The following is an 18,140-nucleotide window of genomic DNA, read 5'->3' as shown; positions in this document are numbered from 1 at the left end:
ATTTGAACTCAGAAAGATGAGTCTTCCTGATTTCAGATCAGACACTGCAACATACACATACATTTGTAAAAACATTCTATACATACTTCAATTTATAAATTCTTTCTCTGGATGTAGCTAGCATCTTTCTTCATATGCCATTTGGTGTTAATCTGGATAGTTATGTTTTGTTTTGTTTTTTTCAGAGGTAATTGGGGTTAAGTGACTTGGCCAAGGTCACACAGCTCATAAGTATCTGAGGCCACATTTGAACTCAGGTCTTCCTGACTCCAAGGCTGATGCTCTAGCCATGGTGCAATCCAGCTGCCCCAATTTGGGTGTTTTTAATACTCAAAATGTCTTATTCACTTAAAGTTGTTTTTAAAATAGTGCTGTTAAGATATACAATGTTCTCTTGGTTCTGTTCATTTTATTCTTCTTTATTTTGTGCAAATGTTTCCATGCTTTTCTAAGATCATCGAACTCATCACTTTTTTAAAATATGTCAAATATGGGGCAAACAATAGAAGTCACAAGAAATATTCATTAGTTCAGAAGAAAAGGAATCTGGATTTCTATCTGTCACACATAATAGGAATATGATGTAAAAACATTGCAAGCTTAGGAATTTCTGAGTTTCAGATCTAAGAATTGTTTTCAAAGGCCATAAATACATTGCATTCTATCTATATCCACAAACAGACATGTTTATGAGAAAGCACAACAGTTAATCTGCATGCCTAAATTTGTCCAACAATTTCAATTCCATTTTTATCATTTTCTCAATTCTTGCCCTGAGCTAAAAGCATGAACTTTCTGTCTCTTTTGGATTTTTTTTTTCTTTCAAAGAAGTAGGTAGCAGAGAAACAGAGAATGGTTGTCTTATATTTCCATTTTTTAAAATTTAAATTTAATTTTTGGGTCTTTTTTGAGACTTTCTATCTCACTTAATCAGGAAATACAGCCATTTATGAACTTGAATCCCATGACTGAGCTGCTCAGGAGCTCTGACCATTTTCTACTTGGGCCAGTTTGGCCTTCCTCAGGCAGCCTGGTTCTGCACCTTATTCAGGGAACTCATCATACTGGTGATATATTTAGTGGGATGCCCAGTCATCTTAGGCCATTTAAGCCATTTCTGGGCTTAAGTGAGCCACCAGCCTCAATTTTCCCAGAAGCTGGTATTCTATTAGCACATTCTGTTGTCTTATATTTTCTAAATCCATTGCCTTTTCTGAGCCACCTGCTAGGCCACTTGGATGACAAATATAATGAATGGGCTGAAATTGCTTTTGTAACCTGCATATCAATTGAATTGAAATCTGTCATCTGATTTAAATTTCAAGGAACCAAAATCTAGGATTTTCTAGAGTCTATTCTCTGGAAAATTTCACAATCAAGAACAATGTCAAATTCTGTGATTCCTACTTTGCACAGTGCATTGCTGGTGTTGAACGTATTCTGCCTTATTTTATTTGCTACTAAAGCTTTGAAAAGTGAGATTTTCTCAAACTATAGCAAACTTGTGATTGACAGAAAATTTAAATATATCACTGAGCACTCACAGATTCTCTATATGACTGTGGGATCCTTTATTACTTCCAAGGTTCAATGTGCCATTTTGTACCATTGCCTACTTAAAAACACAGCCCCAAACCCCCTACCAATGCATCTCTATGACAGACCAAACAAAAGACAAGAGTTTTCACACAGCATTTAATTAAGGTGGAATAGGAAGATGCAAAAAAAGGAAGAGTTTGATATTAAATATTCCCTACATGAATACATTTCTTATGCCTTAAGAGAGGAGTTATACACAAATTCACTTTTAGTCCCTCTGCTTTTTCAGACATTGTGGGAGAAAGATGCTGTTAATTCAAGCTCATAGTGCTAGCAGAGATGTTTATTGTCTGAACTCACCCCCCTTTTTGAGTTTCTTTTCTTCCTCAAACAGGCATTTTGGGAAGTTTGAATTAAAAGCATAAAACAATTTCTGCCTATATAATGTGATATCTTATTATATTAAGAAATAAAAATAATATTTAATCTAAAAAATTGCCCAGAATACTATATGTATGTCTATGTATAATATATCACCTTTCCCCTATCTTTCCTGTTTTCTATGTTTGCTTATATTTTTCTTTCTGCCTAAAATGCCATCCATTTCCTTTTGAATTCCTACCCCTTCTTTATAAATCAACTTAAATAACATCTCCATGAACCATTCTATCTTTAAGGTGATTTGTCTTCCCTTGTACCTTACATAGTATTTTATGCATATCTTTCTGTTTGTATGCATATTTAGTATGTAAGACACATTTTTCTAGGTAGCTATATCCATTCCCCAATCTCTACTAGATGCTAAGTTCCATGAACCCAGGGATCCTGTCTTAACTAATTTTTTTTACCTTTCTTAATGTTTAGCATAGTGATGTATACATAAAAACACTGAAGAATTGACCTATATTCAAGGGTAAAAGGTATTTGTGTGCCTTGCTCTTATGAGAATAAGGGACATATAACACTAACATTAAGTGTAGTTCTCCATTCTACAGGTGATCCTTACTGTGATGCAAGTGATTTTGTAATTTGACTTTTGAACTAAGGTTTTGAGTAGCAGGCTCAGAATTTGTTGTTGCTCATTCCAATTCAGCCAAGTCAAGCAGCAACAGAACACATTATGTTTTCAAAACCTTCTGTTGTCAATTTAGAGGCTAATTGCTAGCTAAGGCTTCGTCTTCCATAGGAGACTGACCTGAAGGAATAAAAGAGATCAGTAGAAGCGATCAGAGAGGGACAGTAAAGCATCTCATTTCTAGGGTTCCTAGCCTATAATCCAGGGGTCATACTGCTTCCCACATTTAACACATTCTGATCTGTCTTAAAATTATTTGTGTCAAGGTCTTATCTTCCAATCTGTATTTTAAGCTCTTGGATGGGTAAGAGAAAGTCTTATTCATAATTTCCTAATACATAATGCAATTAACAGCAAATAATGGGTGCTTTTTGAATTGAATCTTGTGGGAGACCATGCCTTGTAATTCTTGCAGCAAAGTCTCTCAGATTTAGAGCCAGTTTCCTCCAAACTGGCAATCCTTCATCTTTCCTTACCTCTTTTCTAGACTGTTCTCCCTTTTTAAAAATAGTATATTATTTTTTCCAACTACATATAAAGATGGTTTTCAACATTCATTCTTGTAAAACTTTGTTTTTAAAATTTTTCTTCCTCCCTCCCTTACTTCGCTTCTTCCCAAGATAGCAAGCAATATGATATAGGTTCAATATGTGCAATCCTGGCTGTTCTCCTCCCTTACATAAATGCCTGGAATCTCCCAGACTCAAAATTTCTAGCTTCCAAATTAATTAGTACTTACTTTGCTGTGGAATCAGAAATGGAAAATCAATCTAATAAATGGAAGTGAGACCCCAATTTCTTTTATAAAACGCCTTGTCTTTTTCCACAGCACAAACCAATCTCTCTTATGTGGAATTGGATCAAGCTGACCCACAACAAACTGAATAGGGATAAGAGCCTGGCAGAAACCAGACATCATGACAGGACATCTCGGGCATAATTGATGTTCTCCTGCTCTCTCCAGCTCTGTCATCAATGCCTGTTTTCCCAGACTTGAGAAGTGGTATGATGAATAGAGTGCTGGACTTGTAATTAAGATCTGAATTTGAATCCTACCTCAGTCACATTATCTGTGGGATTCAGCATAACAATTATTCTCTTTCAGACTCTATTTTCTCATCTGCAAAATCAGAATAACAAGAACACTTACCTTAAAAAGATTATTGCAAGCATCAAATGAGACATATGTAAAGTGCTTTGTGAACCTTAAAGTACATTATAAATATTAGTTATTATTATTATTCCCAATCAAAGTGAAAAGTTCTTGATAGCAGGAAGCCCCAGGTTTTATATTTCATTGTGCCTCTCATGTCAATCAATACATAATGCTAACCAAAGTCATTACTCAAGTAATTATTAATTGATGTATTCTATCACAGATTTTGTGTTTTTTTATCCAAAGAATTCACTCATCACTTTTTTATTTAGCACTTTTTATTATTTCAGTAATGAAAACTGTGATTCCTGAAATATTGGATTTCTTGAAGAACCAAGGGCTGACCACTTCTATTCTAATAAGTAGGAATGGTTGCATCTATGCCTGCATGGGGTATGCATTTTGAGCCCCCCAAATTGAGACCTTGTAAAATCCCCTGGGTTTCAGCCAGAGGGATTATCATATATGAATAATATTTTCCATGGGATGTCATATTTGAAAATAAGTTAAAACAAAAGTAGACTGATAAATGGGAAGAAGTGATGGTACTTGAGATCTAGAAAGATGTGTAGCATTTCAACAGTATTTGGTTGCTTAGGCAGGTTTGCTTGTTGCCATGGTTACTGATTCCTTTGAAGTTGTTTCCTTACCTGAAAAAGACACTGTGCCACTTCAGTAAAAATCAAGGGATTGTTCTTGCTCTGTGTTCTGCCGCTACAAATACTAGTTGCCAAATGACATCTAGAGTTGGGATTTAATTTCAGATTAAAATCTTAAATTTATTCTATATTGAATAAACTAAAAATGAAGTAGTGTTGTGGTGTATCAAAAATACTTTAAACCAAGAATCAGGAGATCCCATCTTTGTCCCAAATTCTCTTTATAGCCACGGGGAAAAAATTGTTCCTCTGAGCCTTAGTTTCCCATCTACAAAATAAGACAATTGTACTTAGATGATTTTATGGTTTAAAAATCTATTACTTTATGATAGAGACTCCATTTTCATATCTGTTTTCAGAATATCCCTTCCAGAATACTAAAATCACTTTGAAGTCTGTGGTTCTGGAAAAGAAGGAAAGCATTTCACCCTTTTAATTAAAATATATATTTTAAAGTTACATTTACAATGTTCTCCTGATTCTGCTCACTTCATTTTTTATCAGCTAATGTTAAGTCTTTCCAGGTTTTTCTGAAATCATCCTACTTGTTATTTCCCCTCCATAAAATAGTATTCTATCATAATCACATGGCACAAGTTGTTCAGTCATTCCTCAATTGATGGATATCCCCATAATTTCCAATTCTTTGCCACCACAAAAGGAGTTGCTATACATATTTTTGTCCATATAGGTCTTTTTCCTTTTTTTTAAAAAAAAATCTTTGGCATGAAGACCTATCCCCTTAATTTTTGTATGCAAGCTTTGTGTCATTATTATCTGATTTCTTCTAGAAATAGTTACCAACAGTTCTTTGTTTCTGCTCTGATTTTAGGAACTCCTTCACTGACATTCTCCGGGCTATTCTGTTGTCATTGGAAGTTCTTATTGAGGACCCGGAACTTCAGATAAATGGTTTCATTTTAATTATTGACTGGAGCAATTTCTCCTTCAAACAAGCCTCCAAACTCACACCTTCAATCCTCAAACTGGCCATCGAAGGATTACAGGTATGTGTATGCGCATCTATCTGAACATGCAAATGCATAACTAATAATTGGGAGAGGGGACTTAATCATAATCTGAATAATATTTCTCACCAAGAGGAGGGAAAAGGGGGATAAAATTCACCTGTACAAATTCCTGCCCCAATTTTTACCCAGCCTGAACCTCAGATATTTGTTTGTATTTTATCATTTTTGTTTTTATTTAAACTTTATTCTTGCTACAGTCATATATTACTTGCTAAAACAAATACAAATAATGATTAGAGATTTGCACTTAATTCATTTAGGTTCATATAGATTAAAGTCATGCACATCTGATAAAGTATGGGGGATAGGGGAAATTTGCTTATATATGTGGAATGTACTTCGGAGAAGAGCAAAATAAATGATCAGAGCAGTAGATATAACTAGGAGCTATTTTAGGGGGTTTAAAGTACTTTTCAAGGAGGTTTTCTGGAGGATCTGGTATCCCATGAATTTGGGCTTCCTTAAATTTCCAGTGGGGAAAATGCATCTTTCATGAATACTGATTTTAGCTTATGGTTTTGATGTTTAGGAGATGGTTTATGTACATTTAAAGCAAATGGATCAAATAATATCTAACTATTGCAGAAAGAATTTCTACAATGGGGTAAAGGGGCTAGTTGAATCAAAAGATTTCTCAGATCCCTTCAAACACCATCATTTCAACACTTTTATGATTGGAGAGGGATGTAGTGGAGAGACTTTAGGGCTTGAAGTTTAAAAGACTTAAAATCTTGCTTCAAACTTTTACTAGTAAGTTTTGTGCCAGTGGGCAGTCATAGCTTTTGCCAGTCTCAGTTTCCTCATTTGTAAAATAGGGATGATAATAATAGAACCAACCTCACAAAATTATTGTGAGAATTATATGAATATATATATGTGTAAGGTCCTTTACAAATTTTAAAACACTATATAAAAATGTAATAGTAAACTATTACAAAGTTTTATATATATGTGTGTGTATATATATATATATTAAATATTCAAAATTAAGATAATTTTCTTTCATAACAATCTAGTTTTGCTAAAGGCTAAAATCACTTCCAGATTGGTAGGATCATACATAGATGCTGAGCCAGAAGTCACCTCACACATCATCTGGTCAATTTGTAAGTGAGGAAATTGGAACCAGAGAGACTGAGTGATGTGGTTAAAAACATAATAGGTGGCATGTGGCAGAGTTGGGAATGAACCCAGGTCCTCTCGGACCAGCTCCATCTCTTTGTTACATAAGCTCTAATTGTGACATTTGTGTCCATTTCACAAACATGGCCTAAATGAGTGATTGTAGCACACAGCCAGGAAAAGCTGAAAACTCCCCAGGAGGTTCTGGATGTGCGCGTGAGCATGTGTGTGTGTGTGTGTGTGTGTGTGTGTGTGATTACTTCTACAGCCCAAAGACCAAGCAATTAACCATGTTCTTTAATAATGTTAACCTCTGAAGGGTTCTATGAGATCTGTTTGTCTTGTATAATAACTCAGGCAGTTACTAAAGAGTGAAAAAAAAATTAACAGTTGCTCTACATAATTTTTCTTGATTTTCAAGATTCGATGTTGGAAAAAATGGTGTTATTATCAATAGTGATCAAATGATTTTAAAAATTATACTTTCCAAAGAATAAGTTCATGCTGGGTCTTCTCTTTAAAAAAATATGATCTTAAACAGGAAGAAAAATGCATGTGGGGAGAAATTTACTATGTAACTTTAAATATTCAAGATTGTTCTCTTCTTGGTTTTTTCCTCTTGGTTTCAAATGTTTCCCTCTCCCCAAACCTCTTCCCTCGATTATATTTTTGAACAGATAACTTGACCTTTTCTTAAAACCATCATCAAAGAGAGTTTTAAATTAAGCCTGAGGGTGAATTACTATCCTAGTGGTCTGACCTTCCTGTTTGAAATACTTGACATCTTTGGAATCAGACTTTTAAATCCTAGGGGTTTTGCTTCAGCCTTTAATCCTTCATAAATGGATGCCATATTGTATTCTTACTATCTAAGGCCTCAAATTAGGAATCAACAGATGCTCTAAAAGATTACGGGATGGCATTAAGGAGGAAAGGTTTACACTGGTTCATCCAAAATAAAATTTCAGGAAACAATGAAATAGTCTCATAAAAAATATGCCCATGGGTAGCCCAATGACTGATTTCAGAGTATGAAAGAGAGGTTTCCAGAGAACCAACTGCTTACCAATAACTAAGACTATCTAGGCCTCTTATTTCCTTCCTTCATGCTTTCTAAACCTCTGACATTTTTGTTATTCTCATTGCATTTTGTTTTTCACCCCCTTCCATTTGTAGTAATACTGAATCTCAAGACCTTAGTTCTCTCCTCAGCAGTGTCACTTATTCCTTGTCTAGAATTATACAAATTACTTTGATCTTTCTGAGTCTCAGTCTCCTCGTCAATAAAATGGAGACAACAACTGTTGCATCACATAATAGGCTTCTTGTAAGAATCAGAAAAGATAATGTCATATGAGATCATTCTATTTAAGGACAAGTTGAAAAACATGCTACATTTAGTTAGGGATAGGTAAGACTAAGGGAATTTGATAAATGTATTAAAATAATTGAAAGACTGTCACTGGAAAAGAAATTAGATCATCTGCTTGTCCACAGAAGACAGAACTGCAAACAATGTAGATGGAAACTGGAAGGATGAGAGAGTTATAGGAGTCATTTATTCTTGATAAAAGGAAAACTTTCTAACAATGTGAATGATCTACAAATTGAATGGGTCATTTTGTTTGGTAGGATATTCCTGAGGTCTTTAAGTGGAGTGTGGATGGGCATTTGTTGGGTACAGTGTAGAAGAGATAGTTGCTTAAATACATGCTGGACTTCATGGCTTCTGAGTACCCTTCTGATTCTAGGTTTCTGTGAGTCTATGTTCACTGAGAGTAGAAATACTTTAAAAACTATAAATCAGAATATAAATTCAATATAGTATCATTGATACCTGGAAAAATTAAAGAACATAAAAAAGTACACTTCAATTTAATATTATCATATTGAATATGATAGTTCACAAGGAACAAGGCCAATAGACCACAAGCAATCATTTAGTCTATATATATATATATATATATATATATATATATATATAACATATATATATATATATATATATATATATATATAATAGTTGAGTCCATTATTCATATTTTACATGTGAGGAAATTGAGGCCCTAACATGTTAAGTGACTTGCCCCAAGGTCACATGAGTTATAAATACAAGAACCAAAGTTTCAATTAATCTAAAATGGCCTGTTTGGATTATCTGTGAATTTCAGTTATCCCAGTCTCTAAAATGAACTGGAAATTATCTAATTAACTAACTTTGGTGTCATCTTCCATAATATTCAGTATTTAGCTATAATACCTATTTTAGGCCTTTACCTCCCAATCTTCCTTTATATTTGTTAGTAACATATTCAGAATTCTTGCCTCCATAATATTCTTAGCTCTTGGCTTCCAAGATGCATTGTAAAGGAATTGGATTAATTCATGATTAGTTCATGAAAGACTGCACATTTTTCTTATAATAATATCTGTCTTTGCGGTAATTGTAATGTCATTAACATTTTTCTTATTATCAGGAGCAGATTCCTTGGAAATACTTTGTCTTGAACTGTGCAGTGCTTTTAAACAGGGATTTAAAGAGACATCTCTTAATGGCACAAAGACAAGTTAAATCCATGTGCCCTACTTGGAAAATTAAAGGCCATGTACTATCCATAATCCATTCTTCAAAACCTATTAGCATCTGTAGAAGCTCTAAATGGATATCAAGAGCAATGCAAACTAAGTAGATGGTACAGTAAATAACGGATGTGATATTCATGAGGAAACAGAAATCCAAAGCATTTCCTTCCTTTCTATCTTGCTGTGTGATGTTAGGTAGCTCCAATAACATCCTTATGATTCAATATCCCAGATTGGAATATGTGTGAATGATTGTGTTTGCCAAATGCTTTCCCCAAAGAGGAGCCACTGAGGATAAATGAGATCTCTCTGCTAAGGGTTCTGAACCCCTTGGCACAAAGCCTCCAAGAAATGAGAAAATAATTATCATGAATCTCCTCATTCAGCTTCCCTCTGCAAAACTGCTTATTTCTTGTGTACCTATAGGTCCCATTAACCTGAAAGTACAGGTGATAACAATTAATGTTCAGGGGATGAAAACTGGGCTAATGACCCTTAGAGAGAAATTTCTATTTAGTTCTCCTCGTTTCTGTCCTTTAAAAGATAATGATTAGGCTAATGATAATTGTCCTAGAATAAATGATATGTGCTTTATTCTATGCAAAATAAGTTGTAGCAATTATTCTTTAATTACAAAGAATCATTCTTTTAGGAAGTATCCAGTAGCAATATCTAAAGCCATGTACTGTCAGTCCCTCATAACCATTTGCATTAATATATTAGTGAGATGCATTATGGGACATTTCAAATTTTAAACTGTTAAACTGTCCCAATTGCATAGATATTTTTGGAACTTCATTTCAAAGAATCTTTGTTAAAATATGGATTTTGCAAATTCCTAAAAGTTATTTTATTTAAATCTTGGGGGTAACTTTTAATTATATTCAATTTTGTCTATGGCAACATTTGTATGGTATACATTTTGAATTAACTGATTTATAATCAAATTTAAGGTAATATCTATAACATATTTTATTCATAAAAGTTCACTGCTCCAGTTCATTGAAAAATGAACCACATTGGCTAATTGTAGCTCTCAAGGCCTATAATATCTCCAAATTGATATGTAAAATTAATTCCTGGTAAATATCATAGACCAAACATTGCTATCAGTATATAACATCTATCCAAGCAGGATGCTTAAATGAGCTTTATATGCTAAAATGTTTTCTTTAAATGATCTATTGCTATGTGTCTTATTGGCCATTTTAAAATATCTGATTCCTTTAGGTTTATTGGCATTTATGAAATATTTTAATAGGTATGGCAATGCCTTTTTCTTTACATTTAATGCACACATCTGTTCTATTTACCCATAAAATGGCTTCTAATTTTTTGATCATGCACCCCATTAGCAAATTTTTGAGCCCTTTCCAATATGTGAAGATTTGCTTATTTATAAATTATATACAAGTGCTAATACATTCATACTTATGTATATCATAAAATGTAGATGAAATAGTTCATTTTAAAAAATAAGTATTTGAACCTAGAGTTACTAAGGAACTATTGGATTGTCAAATAGGGAAGTTACATGATCAGACTTAAAATTTAGGAAAAAAACAAAACAAAACACTGACTCCACATTGTGTGGAGTATGAATTACAACAAGAGAATTTAGGGGAGAAGTTTGGGATTGTTAGAAGAATTCTGTGGTTTTTGAAAGGAAATTCAGCTCACTTTCCTCACCCTGCTGCTCAACTCTGCCCAACTATAAATTTTCAGTGTCAGTGATGTGCACACTGATGGACAAGCTCTTTAGCTTTTTTATTCAACCATGTATCGTAATCTGGACAATAATTATTTCTGTGCATTTGATTTTTCCTGTGGAATTAGTTACATTAACTTCTTGAGAATAATTACAGATTTCTTTTAGGTATTAGGAGGCTGCAATCAGCACACTCTCAACTTCAAATAATAGCACTGACAGACCCCATCATCTAAAAAAAAATCTCTTTTTCTCCTGGATTCTTTTTTTATTTCATTTTATTTTATTTTGTAACTTTATTTAGACACTGGTTAAGGACCCAAAGGAAATGCTGTCCAGGAGAATATTTTTGGTTTTTTTTTTTAAAAAGGAATTCTTTGTTGTGTTGTTTAGCTTTCTTTCTCAAAAGGTATAAATAAGTACATGAAGTCATTGTAACCAAATCTTAAGCAGAATATTTAGTAAAGTTAAAAAACAAATTAAAAAAAAAACAGCCTATCTCATTCAAAGTTCTTTGTGTTCACAGTATTATCCTGAACAACTTATTCCATCTTTGGAGCTAAATAGAAACTCAACAATTGGCAAAAATTGTTTTCCCACTCACTAGGTTATTCCATTCCTAAAAATCAAGTATTTATAGCAAATATCTTCATTGCCTATGCATTTAGCATGATAACATAATTTTTCTTTTGTTTATCTGTTCACTGTTATTATTCTTCTTGCCCCCTTGACTCTTGAGTAGATCTCTTTGCCAAGCAAATGTCTCTTTTGTTTTATGCCTAAACTGAAACTTTTGATGAAGAAATCATCACACAAACTCTAACTCTATTCTTATATCTTTCAAGGCATCTTATATAATTTTGACATATATACAAAAAACATCTTGTTGGAGAAATTTTAAGTCAGTGTTTTGCTCTCCTGAATAAAATACTATTTTAACAAACAAAATTTAGTACGTCAAGATCTCGTGTTCTCTATATTTCTCAGTCAGTTGTTTGATGATTAAAATTGCCAATGGAATATTGCCAATGGAAGTTTGCCTGTTCCCTTCTAACATGTCCTTCAAAGTTGCTCAAATGAAGGATGGGGATGGAAAAGGAGTGTGGATAAATAGTAACTGGTGATTTTTTTGTTAACAAAATGGTCCAATTTTTTCCCACTCCTCTTATATCTTATCCTCCTTCCTTCATCTTGTGAATCAATGCTTTAATACTTCCACAACTGTATTGTCATCAACATAAACCTTCTTTTAGTCTAATTCAACATTTTTTCTTTTCTTTATTTCTGCTCCTCAAGGTCTGTTATTTATAGATTTTGTCCATCTTTCCCTTGTTACTCTCTTTCTTCTGGTTTCATTTTTAAATGCCCTCAGGATGTTTTAGCTTCCCTCTGTTTCTTGTTTTTATGAAGCAATACTGTGCATTATCTTCCTCTGTCTTTCTCTGTACTATTTCATAAACAGATTCATATTCTAAAATGCTGTTGCCCTTGGCTACTGTATTTCTCTACTTAGGAAGTAGGTCAAGTGTTTGTTGCCCAATGTGGTTTATAGATAACCTTTGGTCTTGTGATTATTTTCTCCATTACCATTTTTATGCATCAAGAACTTACTTAGATAAGATTAAAGTTGTTTTCAACATATTTTTCTCATTTTTATTTTTCTAACTTCATGTTAATTTTATCATTGTTCTAACAAATGGGTGGTCTAATTAAACATAGGAAGCTAATTCAGAAATTACATCCACATAAATAATGAGTCATTTGCTGACTTAAAATATAATAAATTTCTTTTTTTTAAATAACATTTGGTATTTATCATCAATAGTGCCCTCAAACTCTTTTCTCTAAAAAAGAACCCATGATGTAGAGGGATGAGGCTTTAATTCAGTTTATAAGTCTTGGATCTTTCATTCCATAATCCTGATTTAAATCCCTGAAAATTTTTAGATTGAAGTCACATGGTATAAAGTGTAGATTAATTTTAATTTGGGTCTTCCTGAGTTCTTGTATAATTTCTCCATGACTAGATCCTCTGCAACAAATGTTGGTTTATTGTCTCTAATTATTTTCCTGTCATCTTTTAGCAAGTATCATGAGTCCTTTAACATGTGACAGCCAAATGTCCCATAAAATTATGTAATTATATTTCTTATTACCTTTGGATGCATAAGAAAACCAACTTCTCTAGCTCCTTTCTTTGCCTCTGAGGAGAATGTGTGAACCCAGCGAGTCTTCCACTGAGTTATTTTATCTTCAGTTTGTTGTTGTAGTAGTTGTTGTTTACAGAGAGATTGTCAAGATTGATAGGATTCAGTAATACATCCATTATCTGATCCTTGGTCTAGTAATCTTACATTTAAAGTACCAAAAGCTGTTAATGTGAATTATCTAAAACTTATCTTTCCTCTTTTCTTTCACCATCAGTGCAAAAGCAGATAAGAGCTATGTAAAACTTGAATAGGCTGCTATAGCCAAAAAATTCATCACCATGGAACCATTCCTCTTGGGATAATACACTCCACATACATATAGTAAAAATACATAGTAAAACTTGCCCTTGGAAAGTAAACTCATCCAATTACTAGGACCATATGCCAACTTTTTAATTTACCAGCGCTTAAGCTCCTTTGGCATATCCTTCAAAAAACTTGTCACATTTATACCATGATCAGAGCAGGACTTTTTGTTCCAAAGTTCTGAATTAGTTACCCCCAATTTCTCTTACCTTAACCTTATAGTTTTATACATCCTCCTCAAATTCTTCATGGAGTCAATATTACTTGTGTTTAAATCCTGTAGTAGTAACAAAAGAATTATTATTTCAATATCTACTAGATAACGACATATAATTCTACTTCTTTACTCATTAAAGGTTCATTGATGAAGGTGAATTGAATTAGAATCATAATCTTTGGGAAGTTAAGTAGAGCATATACTAACATTTCTGATACAGTTCTGCTGTGGAGAAACCAAGTATCAGAAAAACACATACACACATGTGTATGTATGTGTGTAAACATATTACATACATTTAGGAATGTTAATATTTTTGTACATATCGTATATAACTATTAGATACACACATATACATATATGCATGATTATATATGTACTTTGTAGATGTAATGCATTCTACCTCTTAAATTCATATGGATCTAAAATGTTAATATCAATATAATTGTATCTTCATTATATCTCACAGTTCTCTAAGGTTAGACCTCTTTGTAAATTGGATCTCATTGCATTCTATTTCCCACTGACCCTACTCAATGTTCTAAGATTGGTTTAATATCACCAGCCCAGGCAACAAGTCTTTATTGCTTTCCAAGTATTTGGATAACATGGAATGTTTTATCTCTCAACAATATAGAGAAAAGTCTTTTCCCTATACTTAAAAAGAATCATGATCAATAAAAGCAAAAGTTATCTTTTTTATGATGAAGAATTATTTTCAGCATTAGAGCATATGGTATCTTTTTTAAAAATTTTATGCATTGAAGGAAGTTTTTTTTAGGTGAGGAAATTTTTTGAAAAAAGAGAATATGTTTACTTTGTTAATAACCCACAGAAACAACATTTTCCAAATACTGCATAAAATAAGAAGGTCATGAAATGAAGGGATTTCGAAGGTCATTTGATCCAACCCTTCATTTCACAGATGAGGAAATCAAAGTCTCAAGAAATTGAATAACTTGCCAAGATAATATAACTAGTTAGTGATAGAGTTGAGATTCTAACCTTAGGTTTTTGACTTCTAATTTACTGCTTTTTTTCCCCTAAGGCAGCAGTCTGCTGGAGTAAGTTCAAATAAGCTCAGTGTTCAAACAAGCCAATTGTTAAATTTTCAATGTGAGCATTTATACCTTGGAAATGGGCAAATTCTATGAATCAGGATGTGATTTATTGTTTTGCTGACTTTTAGATTGAAGAAACTGATGGAGAAAATATTGATAATACAGATTAAGCTTTAAAAAGTATTGTTCATACTCCACCCTGCTCCATGAACTGATTGTTGAATATTTGCCAATACACTCCTGATTACATATGATTAAATAATATACAAAATTATGTGTCAGGTAAAACTATTCTACTTGCATTGCTATTTAACTATATTTCTTAGATAAGTTGAATGAAATGAAATTTGTTAGGAGTAAAAGGTAAAATGAGGCTGTGAGATTGAAATAGTGGAAAGGGGAAATGAGGTTCATGAGCATCATGTTGAAATTTTATTAGTTAAGTAGTGAAATCCCAGAGGCCATAATTCCTGGACTCATTAAGGATTTAGAAGAAATTATAAGTAGTATTTTCCATTCATTGAATAGGCTTTAATTACAATTGTTTTAGAGGAAAAGATTAAAATACAAAGTTTTAAAATGGATTTTAAAAGTCTTGAAGAAAAAGCTTAATTATCTGGGAAAAATAGACTGAAAGAGTAATAATTAATGTCAACTAGGGCAATCTCCAGTGCAGTTTCTCAAGATTCTGGCCCTGTGCTGTTTAATATTTTAATCAATGACTTGGATAAAAGTATGCTTTTCTGATTTGTCCACAAAGCAAAGCTTGGGAGAGAACCAGCATGCTGAACAACAGAACTGGCATTGAGATGAAATACTAAGATTGCCTTTGACAGTGGTATTCAAATGTAACTGGGTTGTTGTTTGTCCTTTGTGTTTAAAGAGAACCAAAATAGCATCTTGATTTTAGGGGAAATATCAGTGTGTCCAGCTGGGGCTGATCATACCAATACCAGCTAAGGTGGCTCTACCACAGATTAGACACAAATAATTCATATGACCATTTGGGAGGAAGGGTCTCTAAATTTGCACATCTCAAGTTTATGGTGACTAGGTATCATTAAATCAAATGGCAGAGTTTTTTTTATTCTTCTTGTTTGTTTGTTTTTAGTGTGTTTTTGATGGAATTAAAGCCTGGTGATATTCAGCTAAATTACTTTTTCTAGTTATCATACATTATGGAAATATTTTGTTTCAGATTATTCAATGTTATTTTATTTCTGCTATTTTTCTCTCCTAGATGGTAAGCACCTTGCCAATGGGGGCTATGTCTTTGAACCACAGTACATAACTAGTGTTTGGCATAGAATATATAATTAACTGGTTATTGAGTGAGCAATTAAAATTTCTTTAGACCCAACCATATGATTTTACATTTCCCTGATTAAATTTTGTTTTGTCCATTTTCTATTCCATCAAAGAGTTTTTGGTCACTGATTCTGTCATCCAGCATATTTGTGGTCCCTTCTAGTCTTCTTTCATCTCAAAATGTAATCAATACACTCATTATACCTTCATTCAAACAATTTTTCATACTATTCCACTGAACTGGGTCAAGGACAAAGACCAGAGAATTCCAGTAGAGGCTTTCTTTCAAGTTGACATTAATTTACTAAGAATTCTATTTGGATCTGGTCATTCAACCAACTTGAAACTCCCTAACTGCACTGACTAATTCCCACAAAGATAATAGCATATGAAATGTCCAACTATAATCCAGATATACTCTTTCTATGGCATTTTCCTGATCCACTCATCTGTTAGAAAAGGAAATGAGGGTAATCTGATAAACATTTTCAAATTAACCTAGATCTGTTCTTACTGACCTTCTCCTTCTTTCCCTTTGTGTTTATAAACTATCCCTTTAATAACATGTTCTAAGATTTTACAAGTAATTGAGAATAAGTTCACTGGACTAAAAATCTAAAGATTCACCTTCTTCTCCCTTTTGGAATCTATACATTTGACCTTAGCATTTCTCCCAATTATCATGCTTCCTCAGAGATTAGATCCATGATATTTTTTTAAACAATTAACTCAAATATTTGCCCCAATTGAATTGCTAGTTTAATGATCATGTTTCCAAATTCTTTTAGAACCCTGAATTGATATGTGTGTGATATGTGTATGTGATTGATAGTCTAAAGGAATGTCTTAATGAATTGATAAAATGAATATTTCACAAATTACTGACCATAGATTGATAGCTGGCAGAGACTTTAGAGAATAGTGATTCTAACCCTATTATTTTACAGATGAGGAAACTGAGGCTCCAAACAATTAGGTCATTTGCCCAGAGTAGCATAATTACTTAGTAATTAAAGCAGGATTCAGATACAAGTTTGATTTCACATCCAACACTTCAATCACCATACTTCCCAGTTCCCTCAACTTCTTAACTATTTTTTGTTTTTTCTTTCCTCATCTGAAGATTATTATCTTTGGTAGAGGAAATAATATGAATAGAAACCGAGTAATTCTGACTTCTCCTCTTTGCTCTTTTCATCTTTTTGTCCACACCAAATAGTGGAACTCTTCTGTTATCTTAATTCCCCTAACAATACACCAAAAAATCCTCCCCGACACATATATATCTTCAGCATTTATAATATGTCTCAACTCATATTGGGCTTTCCTAACAAGAGAGATTTAAAGTTCTCAGGAGTTTTGTTCATGTTGAAAGGCAGTTGAGGGATAAGATTAGACATAATTTAGGAATCTCATTATAAAAGACACTTAATGCCACTCCATGTTTTGTCTCAAGCTCATGTAATTGGAACAATGTTGACAAAAATATGGAAATAGGATGCTATTCCTCAGAAAGGTCCCTGCTCACTAGCAGTGATTCCTATTGAAAAATTGCCTCCCCTTTTAGAACACTTTGCCTTTGCAACAATTCCCCATCTGGACTCATGCACCAATGCACATACCCTTCTGAAATCTTCATTCTAGAAATTTTCTCCATTGAACTTCATCGGCTATGTATAAATGTTTCATAGTATACTAATCCTCCGTTACATTATATATGACATATTAACCTCATTTTCATACCACATCTTTCCTAGCACCACCACCCCTACCTCTTTAACCACCACTGATGACATGGAGAAAGCCATTTAATTTTATATTCTCCAAAGAGCTGAGCTGATGAAAAAAGCGAAATACTAAGGATTTATCTTTTCCTATTCCTGCAGTGTCTAATATCACAGAGATAGTACTCAAAATATATTTGTAAAATTGAATAGAGCCTGCTTTAGATAGTAAATGTTTCAAAGGGAGATTTGTCTTTTTTGGACTTCAGTTTCCTCATCTGTAAGAGAAGAGGATCAGATTAGATAAGCTCCAAGGTCTCTAACTCTTCTAACTTATTTTGTGCTTCTTCTAGTTGGTTCATTAAAGAAAAACATCTCTGTTGTATATATTAAAACAAATGAACAAAAAACTCTAAATATTTTGACTCCCAGTACCCATCT

The 18,140-nt window shown here is 33.1% G+C and overlaps 1 protein-coding gene across 1 annotated transcript in view; it reads left to right on the top strand.

Annotated features, from left to right (window-relative positions):
• CLVS1 (clavesin 1) overlaps nucleotides 1-18,140 on the top strand; it is a 197,014-nt gene that overhangs the window by 80,758 nt on the left and 98,116 nt on the right. Inside the window, exon 3 of the mRNA XM_051970146.1 lies at nucleotides 5,262-5,436. Within this exon, the coding sequence (XP_051826106.1) occupies nucleotides 5,262-5,436 (175 nt within the window). The remainder of the gene's footprint in view (nucleotides 1-5,261; nucleotides 5,437-18,140) is intronic.

This window comes from Antechinus flavipes, chromosome 1 (assembly GCF_016432865.1).
Source record: "Antechinus flavipes isolate AdamAnt ecotype Samford, QLD, Australia chromosome 1, AdamAnt_v2, whole genome shotgun sequence".
NCBI classification, from domain to species: domain Eukaryota; kingdom Metazoa; phylum Chordata; class Mammalia; order Dasyuromorphia; family Dasyuridae; genus Antechinus; species Antechinus flavipes.
This window is presented reverse-complemented; position numbering and strand designations above follow the sequence as displayed.